Source organism: Vanessa tameamea, chromosome 16 (assembly GCF_037043105.1).
Source record: "Vanessa tameamea isolate UH-Manoa-2023 chromosome 16, ilVanTame1 primary haplotype, whole genome shotgun sequence".
In the NCBI taxonomy this organism is placed as follows: Eukaryota; Metazoa; Arthropoda; class Insecta; order Lepidoptera; family Nymphalidae; genus Vanessa; species Vanessa tameamea.
This window is the reverse complement of record NC_087324.1, coordinates 3,834,554-3,856,091: the sequence shown is the minus strand read 5'-3', so window position 1 is coordinate 3,856,091 and position 21,538 is coordinate 3,834,554. Positions and strand designations below refer to the sequence as shown.

Genomic DNA, 21,538 nt, shown 5'->3' with positions numbered 1-21,538 from the left:
TTCTTTTATGATCCTACCTTGCTCGGTAATTTGAGTATCCACAGCAGTATCGCAATCTTCGCATAAATGTATCGGTGTATTTTTATCATTTATGGTATTGCCAGGCGTAATCTTTCCTTGTAATCTACTTCGCGATGATTTACTTGTTTCTGAACCCACTCCTGAGTCATTTCTTTCAATTTCAGCAGAAGGCTTCTTACAGACAATAGCCTTTTCAACAGTTTCTTGATTTATTATTAAGGAATTGTCTTCGCTGGAGTCAGATGCATGTGACAATTGACTAGTATTACTGCTATGATGAGTCTTAATATTTTCTGTTTTTGCTTTAGATTCATTTAGTAATGAAGATGACTCATTTTCATTGCCATAATTGGTTATGTATGTTTCTTCATCGTCAATACCTCTTTCTTTAGCATCTACTAAGTACGACAAGATGTCGTATTTTGAGGCACCCTCAAAAATAGAACGTGAACCACTTCTTTTTTCATCGTCTAGTAATGATAAAGAATTTGGAGGAGGATTTATCGGTAAAGGTGGTGGCATATCTCCTATCTCTTCATATATTGGATCACTGTTTAACCGAATTGATTCATAGTGATGATCATCATCGGTATTATTGGCAATTTCAATATCACATATTGCAGCATCTACCAGCATTTGATAGAATTTTGATCTTGTAGAATTTGTATCGTCTTCAGTTGACAATTCACTTGCTGACGCGTTATAGCAATCTGACATTGGTTCAAGGTCTGAAAAAACTCCCATCGTACCGCTTTCATACTCCATACTTTCATAGGGAGCAGAGCAGCCTTTATCATCACGTTCTTCTAAGCAGTCCGATGTGTGAGTTCCTGTTTCTTTCTTTTCTTCAACAGGATGCATTGGTTTTGAATTATTAGCGTTAGATTCAATTCTACTATTGACTTTTTCTACTTCTTCTTTTAAGTTAATGAGAGAACTTTCAATAAGTTTTTCAATTGTTGCCTTACTACTTTCTGGCTCTTCTTGATGCTTAGTTTCCTGGAGTTTTATTAATGAATTTTCTATTAACTTTTTTACTAAATCAGAATCTAGGCCTTCTGCTAAATGAGCAAAGAAAGGATCATCAAAAAGTTTTGTGATTATATTACCACTTTCTGATTGCTTGATACCATCTGATGTGTTATCAATACTATTATCTTTTTTTCCACATACATGAGGTATAAGATTTCTTCTTACAGCTTCAACAGGATCATTCAAAATAGAAGAAATGTCATTGTTATTATATGAATTTGTATAACGGTCATCAGTATAATAATCTTCGTATGTATTAGAATCTTCTTTTTTGTAACTGTCTCCAGAAAAAACCGCACCTATGTATATTTGACTTTTAGACTTGCGTACTTCGTTTTGTGGCGTACCAACACTTATTGTGACCGTTGTTCCAGTTTGGTATGTATTGCAGGAATTGCCATAATCATCGTTCACTACGACTGAAGATAGATATATTGGTACATCACTACTAACATTCATAGTAGAATAACATTCGTTGCCATTTATTTGAATAGATGTTTTCCTTGGTTCGAGTTCTGTAACTTTATACGTATCTTTTAGATCTTTTCGATCATCAGCGTCATCAGAATCAAATTGTTTTACCCTCAAAACAGTTTTTTGTTCATTTTCATTTGAATCGGACCATTCATCGCTCGTAGAACTTGAAGAGCTAGTACGAATAAATCTAGTTTTGACGTAATTATGTTTTTTAGATTTTGATTTCAATCTAGGTGGAGGTTCTGGTGACCCAGATATCCCACGACGTAAGTTTTTCAAAACTTTGCTTGTTATTTCACTGTTATCACTCAAATTACCTGTATCAATATCATTCTGCTGCGTAAAGTCTTGGGTGATAACATTAGGTTCAACTTTTTCTTCTTGAATTTTTTGTTGCTGGACCGATGTCTCAATTTCATTAACGAATTCAAGAAAAACTTGACTGGTATGACCATGTTTTGTTTTTGTTCTTAAAGCCATTGTATCCAAAAACTTTGGAGGAGAAATTAATATAGTTGACGCCAGTCTTTCCGATTCAGAACGTCGTAAAACAGGAATCCGTGGAATATTGTTATCTGAAAAAAAAAAAATATATTTATTCATAACGTAGGTTATAACAAAAAAAAAAAAACAATAATGGAAACATTTAAAACAATATTAACAGTTTACCTTCGTTGTTTATTATCGATTTTTCATTTTCAATTTTGCTTTCTTTTTCTAAATCTGTTTGCAAGTTGTCAGCCGTATTTTGCTCAGTCTGTTGTACATTTATTTGCATGTCCTCGTATATACTAGGTTCATTTTGGATTTCTGTGTTTTCACTTGAACAAATTGCTGTCGGTTCATCTGTTTCTAAGCTTTGGCTTACAATATCACCTTCAGCCACAACGTCTTCTTCAGTTTCAACTTCAATGATTACATTCGACTTAACCTCTTTTGAAATGACGTTATCGTGTAAATTTAAATCAGCTGTATAAATTACTTTGGTTTCCTCACTTTCAACTAAAAACTGAACCCTCTTTCTTTGATTATTATTTTGAGGTGATATCAAACCCTTGTCTTTAGGCTTAGGAATATAAAATTGCGATGAATTAACTCGTTTACTTTCAAACGAATCATCTGAAGTGTCATTCTTCGTATTTGAATCGTTAAATTCGTAGCTTCTTGGTTTTTTAAGGATAGATTTTATTGCATCTGTATTACTGTTTTTGTATTTAGTATTACGGGGATTCTCAATATTTTTTTTATTGAAAATCCTTTCGGGTATACGCTGGTTATCACTTTCACTGTCGTCATCTGTTTTTGGATTTCTTACTCTTCTTGGTGGTCTTTTTGGCGAAACACTTTTTTGTTTTGTACGAGTTGTGGTGGATGCACCTACAGTTTTTTTACTGCTATTTTTACCTAACGATGATAATTTATTATTTTCATTTTTAATGTTTGGTAAAGATAACGCTGTAGACATATCATTTGATTTAAAGTCATAGTTTTTGAGATCATAATTAACAGGATCATAAACTGATACTTCATCCATACTAGAATTTTTCGATTCATTCGAAACTCTAATTCTTTGTCCGCTTATAGCTTTAACATTTGTATCAGATTTTGATTTATTCGTAGAACGCCCTCCATTTTTTGTTTCTTGAAAAACATCTCCATAATCATCAAATTCTATTTCAACCATAGACTTAGAGGTGCTTCCAACTTTTACTAAATCATAAGGGTTTATGTCACATGAAAGTATAGATTTCTTTTTATCACCTGTATTTGTTTCTTCATCAATCCATAATTCATTGACTCGACTAACAGATTTACTCCTGCTTTTGTTTAGAGTTTCTGGACTTGGTTGTTTAGTTTTTATTCGACATGGACTTATACTTTTTGCACGAGATCTTGTAGTTGAAAACTGACTACCAATACGTGTTTCATGGGGAGGAGCTAACCTACTCCTTCGCATTAAATCATAAGGGTCAGTATCACCGTTAGCTTTTAAAATACTAGGCCTGGATTTATTACTTTGAACTCGAACAGTACCAGCTCTTAATAAACCAGCGTCACGACTGACTTGAGGACCTCTTACAGTTCCACCTACTAGTAAGCGAGGACTTTCAGCTATAGTTAGTGGTAAACGAGATCCTTTGCATTTCTTACAAATACTGACTTTGGTTGAGCTGGTTTTCTTCGTACCATTAAGGTATTCAGGACAGGAACATAATATAACAGCATAGTTATGTGGAGTTGGTTTTTGAGGTGTGCTAATCAAAACAGGTCCAGAGACATCGGAATAGGCTGAGAAAACGCTAGGTCTAATTGGTGGAGTTTGGGTCCTTACTGACCCATAAAGCCAAGTTTCTGCATACTTCATTGATTTGGATAATGCCGATCCACCTTGCCCGCTAATAGTACCATACATGTATGGGCTTTCGGGAGATTTTTCTGAAGACTTCGAACTTCCTGAAGTGTTTAATTTAAGTTTCGATGACCATTTTTTCGGACGTGTATTTTCGGGTGCTTCATATATCTGAAAAAAAAAATCAACATTAGTTACTTCTTTTCTTTAAACATGGTAACATATATTAACTAGTTTTAACTTTCGTATTAATACTGTTTTTAACAAATACAGTGTAACCGTATCACATTGTATAAGGAAAATGTCTATCAATTGCTGCTCCAGATTTTCCTTATAATATAACTTGTTAAATGAGTTTCAAGCAATTAAAACTCAAAAGGTTTTTGTTGTCGTTTTACAATACTTCTCTTTGTGCGTGCTTCATCTGATTAGCAAACCTGTCTGAATTTCGAAAACTCTTGATTTAAAGAGAATGGCCTGTATTTGTTCTAACTGATACAATTGCCAATTGTGACTTCGCGCCTCTAATTGGATATTTTCTAAAAGAAACCTTTATTATTGTTTATTATCTCGATCTTAGAGGAAGTGAGCTACTCGTAAACTTGATAGCATAGACTTTAATTCACGTGTTTTATTATATCAAATGTGAAATCTTGAAGTCTTATTATCTTATTTTGATTTCAAACTATAAAAATTATGTTGGTAAAATATTATTAATAAATTTTAAATTTTCTATAACAGTACTCTGCAGTATTTGTTATACTTTAATGTACAATGAATCTATTCAAACATGCCATGGATATATGTTATACATTCTGGATGTATCTCATTGAATAACTGTGTTAATAGGATCTAATACTTATATATTAGCAGTGTGTTTAGAATCGTAAATATCCTTTAATGCCCTGACTAGCTATTTCTTTGTAATTTGTTGGCGTACAATTCTAACATAAGCCGTAATTTTATCTTATAATCTGCCTTAACAAACAAACATTTATTTAGTACCGTATGTACTGTGTATAGTGTATTTATTGTACTTATGTATTTATATAACGTAGTTACTGACTGCTGATAAAAATAATATATACGAGTAACTATCTCTCTTTTTCGTTTGTTACTTATTATTGTTGTGAGGGGATTCATAAAAAGGTATAGTTTATTTGTTTATCTATATTTAATACGCAAATGTTTTAAATTTAAATGCTCTGATAAAAATATGAACATCAAATTAATAATAATATATTCACGTTCAATAAGCTCATTGTAGTTCGTACTTTTTTGCACGTTTTCTTGTAATATTAAACTCGTCGTAGAACAGCTAATGAATAAAATAGATTATTAACTAATATTTTAAATAAATCCCAAAAATAGAAATAGTAATCGATTTTTTTTAACTACATCTGTCTTAATTAACTCAGTCATTTTAATTTACGTTGCTTTTCAGGATTTGAGCCAGCAATTCCGTTAGGATTCTCGAGTTCTAACCACTGAATTATCCGTGCTCGCCATATTTTAATCAATCTTTTTACTTATAGAAAAATAATATTCAAATCCAGCGTTATGAATTACAAAATATTGAAATTAATTCATGAATTTAACTTAGAACAGAAGACAACGCGATCAACTTAATCCGATACACGTTGTCAGTATCAACTCTACCTGGGTCAAAGGCTAGTCAAACGATCACAGACAGCGAGATGGCCTAATGAAACTAGACTGCCACATTGTCCTGCGGGATGTGACCGGATGAAACACGTGACCACTAGTGACTCGTGATTGGAATCAGATAATCCCTCTGCATTTAAGTCTCAGATTTGCGATCCCAGTAGCTTCGACATTCGGAATAATTAAGTTATGTGAGGTTGTATTCAGAATTGCAATTATAGATGTTCGGTAAAAATGTAGGCCGTCACAGGACGCTTGGTAGATGTGAAACATCAAAATTGATGGGTAGGTATAGAAAACAAAAACAATAAATAAATATATATAAGTACAAAGTAATATATATTGATAAAATTAATAGAGAGAGTAGGTAAAGCGCCGCGGTCAAGATGACGTCATAGGTGACCGTGACGCCGTTTGCCGTCGAGATTGTCTTACCAAGTGATCGATAGACGTAACATATCAAATACTATTTAAATCGTTATGTACGTATAAATTAAACATTATTTAGATGTTAAATGTAAAACCTTCACGATAGTTCTTAGTTTTAAGAAATAAGTATGTTCAATAAAAAGAAAATTAAGTTTGCGTATTCATTTTATAACTCCGGACTAAAGAGAATTAACTTCTCGTATCTAAAATAACAAAGTTTCAATTAGCTAGTACGATGGGTTAACGAACATCCATATCGAGCGTCGTTAATGTCTATAATCGTTTTTTTTTTTTTTAAGGAACACTAGAACTGTTTTGACATGTATGCGTTTAATTGGCCGAATATATAAAAAAAATATTCAAATAGAGAATATGACATAACAAAATAAAATCCAAAAAAATGTTTATTCTGCTTATATTTACTTGTTAGTTCCAAAATCCAAACACGCTGGATTGCTGGAATAGCTTAACTAACAGTCCTAGCTATTTTAAAGTTACAAATTTCGAACGTAACGCTTGGATGGTCGAAGAAATTTCAACGAATTTTTAAAAGAGGAACAAATTTGAATTTCGAGTAAAAATTGCAATTATGTCCTCGTATGCGTTTCGTAACACGTAAATTGTTTCCTTGGCATTTTGTATTTGCAGGACCTGATTTCGAAATACAGATTATATTTTTCATAGACCAACTATAGGAATAGGTCAACGTTTTTATAATTATCTGTCATTCAGACACTAAATGTCGTTAAAATTAAAATGACTATCAGAAATTTAAAATAAATCTATTCCATATTATATTAATGTTCACAGATTAAACAATAATTTTATGTTTTAAAATTCGTTTTCAGTAGTTTATATTTAAATTTTTCTTAGTTATCCAATCAATTTCACATTTGACTTAAATTGATGACAAATTCAATCAATCTTTTAATAATTAAATTTTTTTCCAAAATATCTTTTGAGCAAATCAGTGACAAATAACCTTGATTTTTTTAATATATGCAATGTTCGTATAGACAAATTCTGATAAAATGACAGTTTAAAATAATGCTTAAGACGTAATAACAGACCGTAACCGTCAGTAACTGAATACAAATCCAAATTATATATAATATGTATGATATAAAGCAATTACTAGGAATATAACTGAAATATTATTTTATAATTTACTATAACTAAATAAAAATAACATAAATTATCATTCCAGTCCTGTTAAATGATACTTAAAATCAGAAATTTAAAACTCATTTACGATAAAATACTAACACGAATTTAAAAAGCACTTTCATTATTCAAACAAATGAATTACTATATACGGTTTTAGAAGATAAATCACTGTGACATTATAATATAAGTATAGCTTGTCTGAAACAAAACAAGAGAATCGATGTTGGAAACGAGAAACCGGTTAAGTAGGTGTCAAAAGAGAAATATGCCGGCGCACAGCGATATCGTATGTTACGAAGGTACATAGCGTTACCGTAACGCGAGGAAATCGCTCGAAAGCGGGAACACGCTGGAAACAAGCGCTTTGTTCCACTCGTTTGTTGGGATACCCATTGTTACACCGGTTTCATTTAACTGCTATTCGCTTGTAAATTTTTTTGTTTCGTAAATGTTTTGTTGGGATATTCTGTATGAGTTACTCAGTTTTGTTTGAGATTGAGTATTTAGAAAGATGATTACGTAAGTTTTGTACTAATAAACTTGTAACGCGTTCTCGTTTACGTAGAGTTTGGGGTAAAGGTAACACACTATGCCGTGAATCATTGGTTAGGGTTCGTCTGATGTCTGTCATAACTGAAAATGACGCATGCGTTTTATGATAAAGTATGCAATCTTTTTTTACAAGACTTGATCATTCCCCTTTTACCCTAAACGATATTAATTTTTATCGAGAGTGAGAAAAAGTAATCCAGAATAGAACCTGTGACTTTACAATTATCATATTTGCATATCGTATACAATGAGATACGCATTGTTAGTTCGATTCAATCGGATGCGACTAGAATTGTCTGTTGAAATTTTTAATACAATTAAAGCAACAAAAGTCTGCTCAATAAAAGTGCCACATGTGAACTCTGATATTTTTGAAGTTTCATTAGTTTTTCAAACCTTGGTCAACTAAAATGGTTTACTACGTCAATAAATATCAAAGAAATGGTAGTTAAATATTTAGACCGATATTCTAAAAAAAAGGAGCCTGGGGATGAGTTCGCAGAAAACATTCGGGTATTTCACACACAAGAGTATTTGATATACGTATTATTGGAACGGATGACGGAGTACAATTAAAAAAATTCGCTTCGAAAAATAACCTCGGAAAGAAAGTTTGAATAAAAATAATCACACGTCGATCCGATATTAATTCCGCCGCCGTATCTACAAATATTTATTCATATTCGAAACTTGAAATATCTTTTATATGTCTTAGAATATTAAATTAATAATTTATCTAATAATTATAACAAATTGTAGATAATAAATTAGATCAGTTAGTTAGAGCTTGGACAGTAAGGGATTATTAAATAAAATTAAAATAGTTTTTAAATATGATGAGAATTCTAATTGTGTATTGTTTCACTTGCTTTTCCGATTTATTAAAATCGTCTAAATAAAACGATTTGAGTTTGTGGTAGGACTTTATTCATCAGACCACTATTACTGTCAAACAACAATACTTAGTATAGTTGGGTTCCGGTTTGAACCAGTGAGCCAGTGTAACTACACGCACAAAGGACATAACACTGGCACATTGGTGTGTTGTATGTAATGGTTAATATTTTTTACAGCACCAATGTCTATGGAATATGGTGACCACTTATCATTAAGTGGCAATTTGCCAGTCCGAATGACCTATTGCATAAAAAAACCTTACTGCAATTTCAATATGTTTATCATACATACGCGAAAGTAGTTATACGATCTCATCCCAGTATCCGATAACCTTTTAAGAAAGTTCCCGAACTATCGTGTTATCGAGTTCACGAAGAAAAATACGCTATATTTCCACACGAATCGCGAAGTTTTCAACGGAATCGCGAACATTGTATGGGTTTTGTATCGCCCCCGGCATGATAGTTTGAATCGGTTGAGAAGTGTTACTTGGTATCACTTTTCTATACGATTTAACTGTGAATCATTCATGTATATCGATCATATAACATACATATCAATAATAGTAATCAGATTCAGATCTATACTTTTAAATGTAATTTCTTGTATCAAAAATTGGAACTGGGATATTATTTTTTATTTCATTTACACCGATAGGCAAGGTAACTGTTCAGTATTTTTTAAATTAACATTATTTACGAAACAACAGTTTTATCCGTGCTGCCATGGCAGTGAAACAATATAAACATTTATTATAACAAGGCTGTATTGTACAATACCTTTGATTTTCCAAAGATAAATGATTAAAAACATTTTCTGTCACTGAAAACACGTAAATCATTGTTGATAAAACTTCGTTCGACGGTGCGGTACGCGTTGTCGAGTATGGCTGAAGGATATGCACTCAAAATAACGAAGCAGACATAATTATAACTTTGTAATTTCAGAGCAATATATAATTTACTACGCTGAATAATAACTCCGAGTAAAGTTTTACGCGCAAATACTATTATATCTCAAAACTGAAACTTGAATCTTATTAACAAAAGTAAAATAACATCGTATAAATGAACCACGGCTGGGCTCGACCTTTTTGATTAGTAGGTTTAGAGCTTATTCCACCACGGGTACCTACTTGCATTGGATACACATGTGGTCAAATTTCTTTGAAATTAGACACATGCAGGTTTCCTCACGGTATTTTACTTCACCCAACAATCGTATCGAATCGTGTTATATTTATAGCAATCGATAGATCGATCTTGGATTTACGTCCTAATAACGAAATTGAAATGTTACGCCATTACTAAACTAGAGATATGTGTCAATCCTTTTTCACTGAAGCGATCCGTTCATTCACGTGATATCGGTGGCAATACTAATGTAGCAAAATATATATATATTTTTTAAATCACAGTTTGTAGTAATCACATCATAGTTAGTTTTTATTATTAATAATAAAAAAAGATTTACGAAATAGTTTATTAATAGGTTGTTGATACGCGTAAAATAAATATAGATATTTTATTTTGTTAAAAATATTGTTAGATTATAGACTGCATCATAAACATTTACTTGGTAGGGCTATACCTACCACCAAACAGCAATACTTAGTAATCTTCTGTTCTGGTTTAAAGAAGAAAACGTTATAGCGAAATACGTATACGTTTGAAACATCATCGGCATATTCACAAAACGAAAGTCATCAAAAATACACGGACTGATGCAGTGTGATTAACTCAAACTCAAATTCCTTTATTCAATATAGAAGCATTACGGAGTGGCGTACCCATAAAAACCGGTGTACACACTACTGGACCACGGAGGTCGTCATAATTTGATAATTAATGAGTTTCATCTATTTTATAATTGTCTATAACTCAACCCATTTTATGCAATATATCGATAATGGGGCGGCATGTTTAAGTTCCAGGGACGTCACTAAGGTCGAATCCGGAACGGCTCAGTCTAGTGAAAGCGCAAGGGCCGAATATTCAAAGCAATTATCTTTATTATACTCTAAACAAATGTTCCTTTCAAATAACTTATTCATTAGCGGAATCAATTTCGCGTAATCTCTTCTGTATCTTGAATTTCTGCTGAAGTTTGAAAAGGGTTACCTCGTTTGTTTCCAAAAAGTTGGAATTTGTTGAGAGAATGGAATTTAGAAGATGGCATTGGTAATTACTTCCTTAAGCCCTCTGTATTGCTTTTGTTTAATGGAAAAGATAATATGAAAATAAATTTACTGGAATATTTGTTAGCAATATGTCATTATGGCATGTAGTTTGCGCCATATTAACTAGGTGTTGATCTTATTCTGTTTTTTCGAAAACATATAAAGTTAAAATATTATTTTTTCAGTTTATTAAATTGTTTCTCAAAAAAAAAATCTATATCTAAAGTCGCATTGATATTTCTTATGAATTTAACATTATATTAAGATCTAATTAAAAAAAAAAAAAAGAAAAACTGCTAATCAATTATATAAATCCAAAAAGGTTTCATATCTCTCAGTATAAATAAGCATAAAAATATTTATATCAATTACAATTACAGAACAACATTTAATTCTCTCTAGAGATATTAATAAATATTGAAACAATAATGGAATTGTATAAAAACATTGAACTCGGTACGGAGACAAGCCACAGAACAGGCGGCCCCCAGAGTATAGCGCATTCGATACACCTAGGTAACCTAGGTCACCCCACTGGGGGCTGAGAGATATTCTAATGGATTCGTGGATACAAATAGACTTAAGTCCTAGTACATTAACTGATGAAAAAAAAAAACATGGAAAAGCAGCTACATTTTTAAACACTAGTATTATGATATTCATTATAGACTACGTTAATCACGTCATTGTATTGTTTATTCTTGTATTGGCGGAGTTTATAAATTGTAGAATATGATTTAGTTAAAAATTGGTACCAAATAATATAAGAAATGTTATTTATTAAAGGTAAATACATAAAAAATATAAGCCTACAATTTAGTGGAAAGTTGTAATTATTTCCAAATACATATTGCTATGATAACAGTTCGCCCAAATAATGACAAAATTTCTCTTATTTCGTTCATCAAAATTCTTATGCTGTTCTGAATCGTCACATTACAAATCAAAAGAGACAATTCTGTGTTAAGCTACTCCCTATTTGGAATGTTGAATCGACTCTATATTCCGATCAGAAACTAAGAAATGACGTCTTGAACTAATTTCATTGCAACATACACGATTTAAGTTGGTCGGAAAAAAATTAGTCAGCTCAATCTGCACACATATATTTAGCTTTTAGGACCAGAATCCAATTAGTTTAGATGGTAACGTTGACTAAACAAATATCATATGTCTCTACGAATAATAAATACACTGTAGCTTCTGGAAATTGATTCGAGTATTTATAATTCATCTCTTTCTCGGCGTTGAAGGAAAATATAGAAAGGAAACTTTCACGTATCGAAAATTCTGACGCAAATGGATCACGTAGCGAAGAGGAAAAAGCACCAAACCACCTTCTTAAGAAGATCGGAGACCTTCGCCTAGCAGTGGAACGTTTACAGACTACGTTCATCTTTACCGATATTCCTTTGTTTCCGCTAATGAACACAGTAAATACAAGCATAACATACTAAGGAAATCTACATGAAAAATAAACCCAGTTTATATAAATTGACTTCACAAAAGGAACTAGACCGATTCACCTTTGCCATTAATAAAATAAAAGCAAGGAAAAAGGAAAATAAAATTATATCTTACAATCGAACGAATCGTATTTACCGAGTACAATGAAGACGGCAAACGAGGTAATGTTATTAACATTTTCTCCGATGAAATCAATTTTACCTTAGATATTGTCATACGCGTGTATTTATACAATGAGGTTGGAAAGATAAAATGTTTTCGTAATTTACTTGGTTTATTTGAACGTGAATATATTAAAGTATATATTTAAAAAAACAGTCACTGTAAATATCGCACTGCTGGACAAAGGCGATTGTTAAAATATTTAAAGTAATTTCCACCACGCAACACCAACACCGAGATGGCCCAGTAGTTATAACGCGTGCATCTTAACCTATGATTTCGGGTTCAAACCCAGGCAGGCACCACTGAATTTTCGTGTGCTTAATTTGTGTTTATAATTCATCTCGAGCTCGGCGGTGAAGAAAAACATCGTGAGGAAACCTGCATGCTAATTTCAACGAAATTCTGCCACATGTGTATTCCACCAACCCGCATTGGAGCAGCGTGGCGGAATATGCTCAAAACCTTCTCCTCAAAGGGAGAGGAGGTCTTAGCCTAGCAGTGGAAAATTTACAAGCTGCTATTGTAATGTAATGTAAAACTCCAACACAGATTAAAGGGTATACTTTCGGAATAACAATAATCCGATTGAGGTATCCTAACGATGTTCGTCTTGTTCTTTGGACGTTTCTTGTTTGGATTTGACTTCGCGAACCGTTTAACGTTTTCTATTCACACTACATAACAATTCCGAAAGCAATCCTTAACTATAATAATACTTCTAGGATTATAAGTCAATAACTCAGAAACTTAAAGTCCAGTTGAAATAATATCTATCATTCTAGCCGGCATAATAAAATTCTTAGTTCCAATACTCTAAAAATGCTTCGATTATCTCTACTAACACAAACTAGGTGACCATGGATTTTGGACGTTATCACGTCAATCCATCTCAACGGTCTCCCCCCTAAAACAGATAGCTCCGATTTTTATATTAAACTTCTTTGGACGCTACGAGAGAACGTAAATTTCAACGTAAATTAATCTTTTTTTAAAGCAAAAAGTAGTTTCACTTTGCCACGTGTGCTTTATTACGAGCTTTTATTGAACTTTTCCTTTTAGTATGTCTAGGTTAAATTTGCAATTGAATTTTAAACCAGTTCCACGCAACCGTTTGAGCTGAAATTTCGCAAATATTTTTCGGTGATGCTGACAGTACAATTTATTTACATAATTTTATATTTTTTAATACATACTTTTAAAAAAAAAAGGGTGTTTAAAAGGTTTTCCACAATAATTTATTTATTTGATCAACTTACTTTTGTTTACCTAAAAATGCATGACCCTATTTAGATTTGCTCAGATAAAGTTATTATAAAAAAATCCTCTTGTAAAAAATGCAAAATCTATATGCTTATTTACTATTTATTTCGTACTTTTTCGTATATATTAATATTGAAACTGACAATGACATAAAAAATACATATCTAAGCGCCTATTATCTACAATATATAAATAATGTTGTAAAATAAATGAACTGTATTATTGTTTTCATAATAATGCCATAAAAAAACTTAGTACATATTGAAGTAGAACCCATGCGTGTTGTTGCTGACGCTACATTTTTTCGTAGTCTGCAGCATTAAGCCCGTGAGGCTGATAAGGGGTGTTTGAGAACGTCAGCGTTTTTTGCGGGATCCCATTTTGGTAATGCCTTCGAACGTTAATACCCCGAAAGTGGTATTGGAATTGTGTTTTCATTAAAATGTACTCATTGTATTAGTTAAAACTGGTCTAAAGTGTATAATTTATCAATGGAATCATTAAACAATTTGTAATGTTTTTTTACGTTTTTGAATATAACCTACTGTTTACTTGAGTATACATAAATCTAAATTACTAACACAAGACGAGAGGTTACAATTCATAGTATGTCTGTATAAGGCACTTCCTATTTCGAGAAATCTAAATATTCTAATAATATTTAACACAGTCAGCGGCGGCGAAACTATCGCATCGGAGAGTACCGGACTGCGAAGCAATTATAGTACACAGATCTATGCAGATCCGGCAAAAGTCAATCTGTGAGTTTAGTTCTAAATACAAATTGTGTATCTACTCTAATACATACTTAATGTTTCTTTACTTCTGTTACCTATACTTATATTATAAAGAGGTAAAAATATTTATTTGTAGGGGCTAATCTCGGGAACAAATGGTCCAATGCCAAAAATGATTCACTGGTAGAAAGCTCAATTATTCATTATATTTAAGAAAACCGTATAAAAATCAGTTAGGTAGTTTTTGAGTTCATCACGATCACAAGATAGACAGACAGACGTAATGTAAAAGTTTGTTTTATAATAATATGCAGCGATTGTTGATTGCTTTATATTTTCTATTTTAGAAATTTATAGCTCATATTCTAGTCAACTGACGAAAACGCTTGAGTATCTTTCGTGCTGTTTCAACGGGAACTTTTTTTTTTTAGAAATATGGAGCTCATTCATACGTAAAAATCGCTATTTTTTGTGTTACTATTGCGTTTCAATCAATAAATTCATATTTTTTAATAGAAAATAATTTAAATTAGTAGTATTTTGCACCATAATAACTTATCTTTAACTATAAACTATATAAAAAAAAAACATTAATTTGGATTTTTTAACGGGATAAACATTGTTTTTTTAATTTCTCGTGACATTGTTGCTTTTTACAATTTATGTACATATATTAACAAATTATAATTCATTTCTTAATATATGTACCCCACTCATCAACACAACAATTAAAAATCACTCGTAAAATAATAATACAAAATTCATGTATATAATAATCGTATTATTTATATAAGATTGTTATATATATAAATAATAATGTTGTATATAATAATCACAGTGCAGCAAGCAACACGCCGTAAGGTTCACTTCATGATTGCACCTACTTTTATGATATTCTGTTAGACCGTATATTTTCATTAAAACGAACAAACAGCGTGAAGGCTGTCTTTTGAATAAAATGCTTTGTCGAAATTTAAAATTTTCCCTATTTTATTCAATGAAATGAATAGAAAATACCCATGTTCATATACAAAGGTACTCTTTGAGTATTTTTGAGGTCGCTTCGTCAGTATTAGAGTAATTAACTGAGGACTCACAATAAAACCACGACCTACTAGTTTTGGCACTTAAAGTTAATCCATTTAATGAGCGAATAAGACGTATGAAAGTTACGAGTACGTTATGTCGTGTTTTATGAGTCAGCGTTGGTTAATTAATTTGAAATCTTATTTCATATAGTTTATATGTCGTTTTTGAGATGAAGCCGTTGGGATTTACTTTCTTTCTCTCCAAAGTAACTAAATATAAAAAAACAGTCTATACGTTTTTATCCCTCGGTTGAATTACGTAACTATTTTTTTACTTATTTATGTCCTATTTTACCAAATTAAATTTTGACATCACTATTGCTTACACTACTTGTAAGGAATGGTGGTATCTTTAGGTGTAGCACAAACCATCAGGTAGAACATAGCGTGTTCCAATATTTTGTAATTAAAAAAAAAATATATATTAAATAAATGTCAAAATATTGTTATTATGTTTTAACATAATAACAATATTTTGACATTTCTATTACCAAAGTAATAAGGTAAAATAAATGGATTCCAGAATATTCCAGTCTAAAATGGAATATCGAATACGTGAGGAGAAAGTTCTTTGTTTTCGTTTAACTTTGAACTCAGTTCAGTACAACATTGATACTGAAACAGCTACAATTGGCCAGAGGTCAAAATCGGATATTTGTTTCAACACAGGAGAGGAAATTTCCAATTACACTTTAGTTTAACTAATCTAGGGTTCCATTGTTCTGTGTAAATACAATAATTATGAAAAAAAAAACGTAACATAATAATTACCGCTCATGATTAGTGGAACTATTTTTTCATTAAACATTCGATGTTTAACAAAAAAAAATACTTTTGAACATTTTGTTTAGATAACAATTTTTCTATATAACATTTTCTTTTCTATACAAGATTCTTTCCGACGACTAGTTAAAACTAAAAACGCCTATCAATACAATTAGCAAAATCTAATTTCTACGTTTTTCATCCATATAAAAATAGGAGTCAAAAAAGTTTGGGAGTTTCGAAAGAAAAAAATTATGAAATACTTCCATAAAAGCATCAGTCGTTTTATATTTTCATGCATATTTTAAGTATATTTCAAGGAGGGAAAAGAATACTGTTTTTTTTAAGAAGTCGTTGTATATGAACAAATTTCATGTGGTTTCCAGTGTAACATATTAGTATTCAAAGCGGCTTCGAAAGCGCTTCAAGGGGTATGACGTCTCATCAATTTCGTATTCAACCTTCAATATAAATTAATTCTTGTCGCTGACATAATTCTATTTAGTAACATGTGATAATTCTTAAAGTATAATTTCTCAATAAATTTGTCAGTAATTGATTATTTACTTATTAGGTTATACTTAAGCGTCTGTCATGTTTTATTTAGTTCTTTAAAAGTGTGCTTATTTTGAAATTATATTTATTTATTTTATAATAAAAAAACTAAGATATTTCATTTCATTTAACCATAAAAAACTTTCATATAAACAATTTTATTTTATGATATAGATAGCCATCTATATACAGACCAGATAGCCAACTGATGGTATGTGATCACCACCGCCCATAGACATTGGCGCTGTTAGAAGTATTCCTAACATCGCCAATACGCCACCAAACTTGAGAGCTTAGATGTTATGTCCCTTGGCTCATTCACCCTTGAAACCTAAACACAACAAAAATGTGCATTGCTTTTTGGCGGTAGAATATCTGATGATTGGGTGATTCCTACCCCGTCTGGGTAGGTATCTTGCACAAAGCCATACTGATTTATATCATTATGTCATATAATTTGAAGAAGAAGGCGACTAATCATTCCCTAAGAAACATTTCATATATGAATTAAATCGCCTATCCCGTATTTACATTTCGTAATTAACAAATGTTAAAACTACAATTTTCACAACTATACGACTCTTACCGAATCGTTCAAGCGGTACTTATATCGAAAGCCCTTCAGATCCAATGCCAAATGTTAAAAATTTATTGAAAGAACTTTTATGCTTCCATAAAACGAGTATAGACCTTTCCGATGCGTAAAATCGGTCTATTTTTATGTCAGCAAATGTCGTAACATTTGAGTGTTTTTTTTTTTATACCAATGACAGTTTTGAAAATGTTTTTCGAATACATTTCAAGAACATTCGCCGTACATTCGATATGAAATTCGAGTACTTATTCGGAGAGGTATACTTTTTTATATGAACTTAGATTTACTATTTAGATATTTATGGAACATAAAGCGACACAATAAGGTTCAGTTTGCGTACGAATATATTTTATAACCTCGTTCGAAGTTCCGATATGGCGATGTGAATAAATAAAACGAAACTGAATGTTAACGTAGTCTGAAATTTTCAAAACATTTTAAAACTTAAATAAAATATGACTTACGTGAATCCATGAGTTATGAAATGGGGGTACGTGGACCAGTGTAGTGGGGACTGGATTTAATGGAATATGCGCTTCAGAAACTAAATATTGTACACGATTTGAAGAATCATCCTGGATGTTTTGGTGAATAGATTTTTTTATGATTAGTATCATGGTTGAATATACAAAATTTGACTGATTTTTTTTAAAATATTTTTTCACAATTAACACTTGAAGGATAAAAATTGTGAGCCATTTTCTATAACGATTATTTTTACTAATATTATAAATGCGAAAGTATCCCTGTCTGTCTGTTTGTCTGTTGCTATTTAACGAGCAAACCACTGGAACTAATTTGATGAAATTTGGGTCTCATTCCTTACACGGGACGGCTAAAACGCGAGTTAAGCTGCGGTTGACAACTTATATGGCATAATTTAATTGTTAAATAAACTACCAATCCGACCTAGTTTTCTAAAGTTGACTGGAAACTTTTATTGGGTATAGGAATGCTATTGTTAACAAATAACAAACGTGTCAAACAATTGTTTTTTTAATGTTTAATATTTACAATAAATCTGAGTCTCTGAGTACTTTATTCTCCTCTGACAACTTTGTCCGCGTGACTGTCAACCCTCACCGACGAGTTCTAAAATAACATATACTATCCAATGATGTAAAGATAAACAAAGCTTGGATTTCCATATTACATGCGATTATTCACTACGACTGTTCGTATTACTTGATTAATGTATCTTTATTTATAGAACATCTCAATTCCACTCTAATTTGATTGACAAAGTTCAGATAACAACTGCGCCGATGTAAAAAACCGTATTTTTTCTGGAATCCGTAACGAATATCATAGATCATTTTATATCTCCGCCAATGGTGTCAATTCAAGGTCGAAGTTCGGAATCGGCTTTAGATAGACTTCCGTTTGGATAACTTATATAGTCGTATTATAGGAATGTTAACAAAAAACGTTATCGACACTTAAATATTCGTTAATTTTCGTGAGGCAGTGAGATCTCTAAGAATTAACTTCTTATCACCTCTCACATGGAATATTGTCAACTGACTTTCGGTGACACGCCATTTTGATACGTGTATCCTAATAAAAAACCGGCCAAGTGCGAGTAGGAATCGCGCACGAAGGGTTTCGCACCATTAACTGTAAAAACGGCATAAAAGTCACGTCTGTTGTTTGGGAGCCCCCTTAAATATTTATTTTATTCTGTTTTTAAGTATTTGTTATTATAGCGGCAACAAAATACACCATCAGTGAAAAATTCAAGTGTTTAACTATCACGGTTCATGAGATACAGCCTGGTGACAGAGGGACCGAGGAACGGACAGCAGAGTCTTAGTACTAGGGCTCGTTTTACCCTTAAAATTTATTATTTACCATTTTTATGATGGTTTTAGTCAATATCGCGTATGACATACTGACATTATACGCTGTTGTTACATGTTGAGGTTAAGTTTCTTTTTAAAAAAAGTTTTACTACGCGCTAAATAAAAAAAAAAAAAAATTTAATGAATATGCATGTCTAATAGGGAAAAAGAAAAATGGTGACTTTTGCGTTCATTAAAAATAAACATTCAAACGTGCTAGAGACTACCTCGATAAAGAAATATTCAGATGTTTTTTTACTTTTAATGTTAACATGTGTGCAAATAACAATACACATTAAATGTGTTTAACGCACACATTTACAACGCTGTTAAGTTGTCTCAGTTCAAATGTGTCAATTTATTATTTCGGCGTAAGAAATTTATGGACTTTATAGGATTTCAGAGGACATTACGAAAGCAACATCAATGCTTATAGAAAAGGTGACCCTAACATTAAGCAGTATATTGGCTGACCTTTTCAGCAAAAAGAAAATTGTTAAAATCCAATTAACTAATTTATATCAAGTACCAAAAACAAAGACAGTTTGACAATGGCCGTTTTCTTGAAATGTTTTTTTTTTGTCTGTCGTAATTCTTTATATAGAAAAAAGTAGTCATTGTCTTTAGACAAGATAGAACAAATTAAGTAATATTTATTATACTTAATTTGTTCTATCTATATAACAATTGTACTTATATATAGTTTAAGTGTACAGGAACATTTAAATTAAGAAAATATGACCTTAAATTGATGAGTAACTAACTCGAACCCAAGATCGAAAATATCTTCGAAAATTCAAATGTTCTGTAAAATATTAAACAAATAAATGTAAACTTTTTTATAGCGCTGGTAGGCGGACTTGCAAATGGGCTTACTGATGGTAAGTGGTCACCATTGCCCATAGCCATGGGCGCCGTTAAAACAATTAACTATTCCCAAAAACACCAATGCGTTTCCAAACCTTATAAACTGAGATGTTATGTCCCTTGTGCCTGTAGTTGCAATAACTCACCCTCCAAACCGTAACACAACAATACTAAGCATTGTTGGCGGTAGAATACATAATGAGTGGTACCTACCCAGACTTTGCACAAAGGCATACCATAGAGTAAAAGTTTACTATGTCTCAATTTATATATATTATGTAATTACGTATGTATGATGATGAAAACGGGAAATTACCTGAAATAATACAAAATATTTCGTTAGTTAAATATTCACATAACATAAAATAAATTGTAGAGGAATGTTTTATTAATTAATTCAACCTTAAATAACTTCGTATAACTTACAGGGCAACTATTTATGAAACGTCAAAACCTTAGTCTTAGATAGATTATTCATTAAGAGGCTTTGATAATCTCATTTTTTTGTTATATATGTTAATATGTTGATTTTGTATGTGTGTAAATGTTACAAGTTTTATTGAATAAAGAATCAGAATATCAGTTAAATTGGAAACTAAGAAGTTAATGCTGATTTTTAGGTCAATGTTTTTACTTAATGTCGTGGTGTTAATAAATACTGTCACAATAATTTATCAATTTTGAGCCGCAAATAAGGATCTCTCCAATCACTGATTGTTACGGTCCTTATATAAACTAAGTGAGTAAAATAAAAAGCAAGCAAGCACTTCCACCATCAACATCTCTTTCTGTCACTCAGATTTTTTTGACTTAAAACCGTAAATTGTTTGGCCTAATCACGATCGGAAGCCGTAAGTCGTATACAACAGTAATTCCATTATAAATAAAACCCTCTAAAACAAAAATGTAGATTGATTATTTTTATCTGAAATATTTCAATACAGCGCAATTTTTAATCGAACTCGCTAAGGATTGTAGATTAAAAGCATAACTCCGCCGTATTTTTCCATTTAATACAAAAACATTAAAAACAAAGACGGGACTATAATAATTTTTTTGTTTATTATTTCGTATTATTCAATGCGAATAGATATTACAAAGAACTTATTATTATTTTACTAAGCCTTTTTAAAATATAGGTATCGGAACGTGAATCGAGTAAAAATTTCGAGAGAATATCGTTTTTAAAGCCATAACATAAATTACTAACTAATGGATTTTCGTAGCTTAAGATTTTTATTGATTTCATTGAATAATCTACATGAATTTATTACAGTTTTCACTGAATTGATAAAAAACATACATATGATAAAAATGGTCGTGCATTAACTCGACGTATGTTTGGATCAGATTAATAACTGTAAACATTTTATGGAAGCAGATCTATGTGTAAATAAATATGTTCATTTATTATCGCCGAGCCGAAGCT

General features: G+C 31.5%; 1 protein-coding gene across 2 annotated transcripts in view; it reads right to left on the bottom strand.

Annotated features, from left to right (window-relative positions):
- LOC113393926 (uncharacterized) overlaps positions 1 to 21,538 on the bottom strand; it is a 153,321-nt gene that overhangs the window by 3,970 nt on the left and 127,813 nt on the right. For both annotated transcript variants that reach the window (XM_026631047.2, XM_026631046.2), the window contains 2 exons: positions 2,200 to 4,051; positions 18 to 2,105 (listed from right to left, as the gene is read on the bottom strand). In XM_026631047.2, coding sequence (XP_026486832.2) covers positions 18 to 2,105; positions 2,200 to 4,051 — 3,940 coding nt within the window. The remainder of the gene's footprint in view (positions 1 to 17; positions 2,106 to 2,199; positions 4,052 to 21,538) is intronic.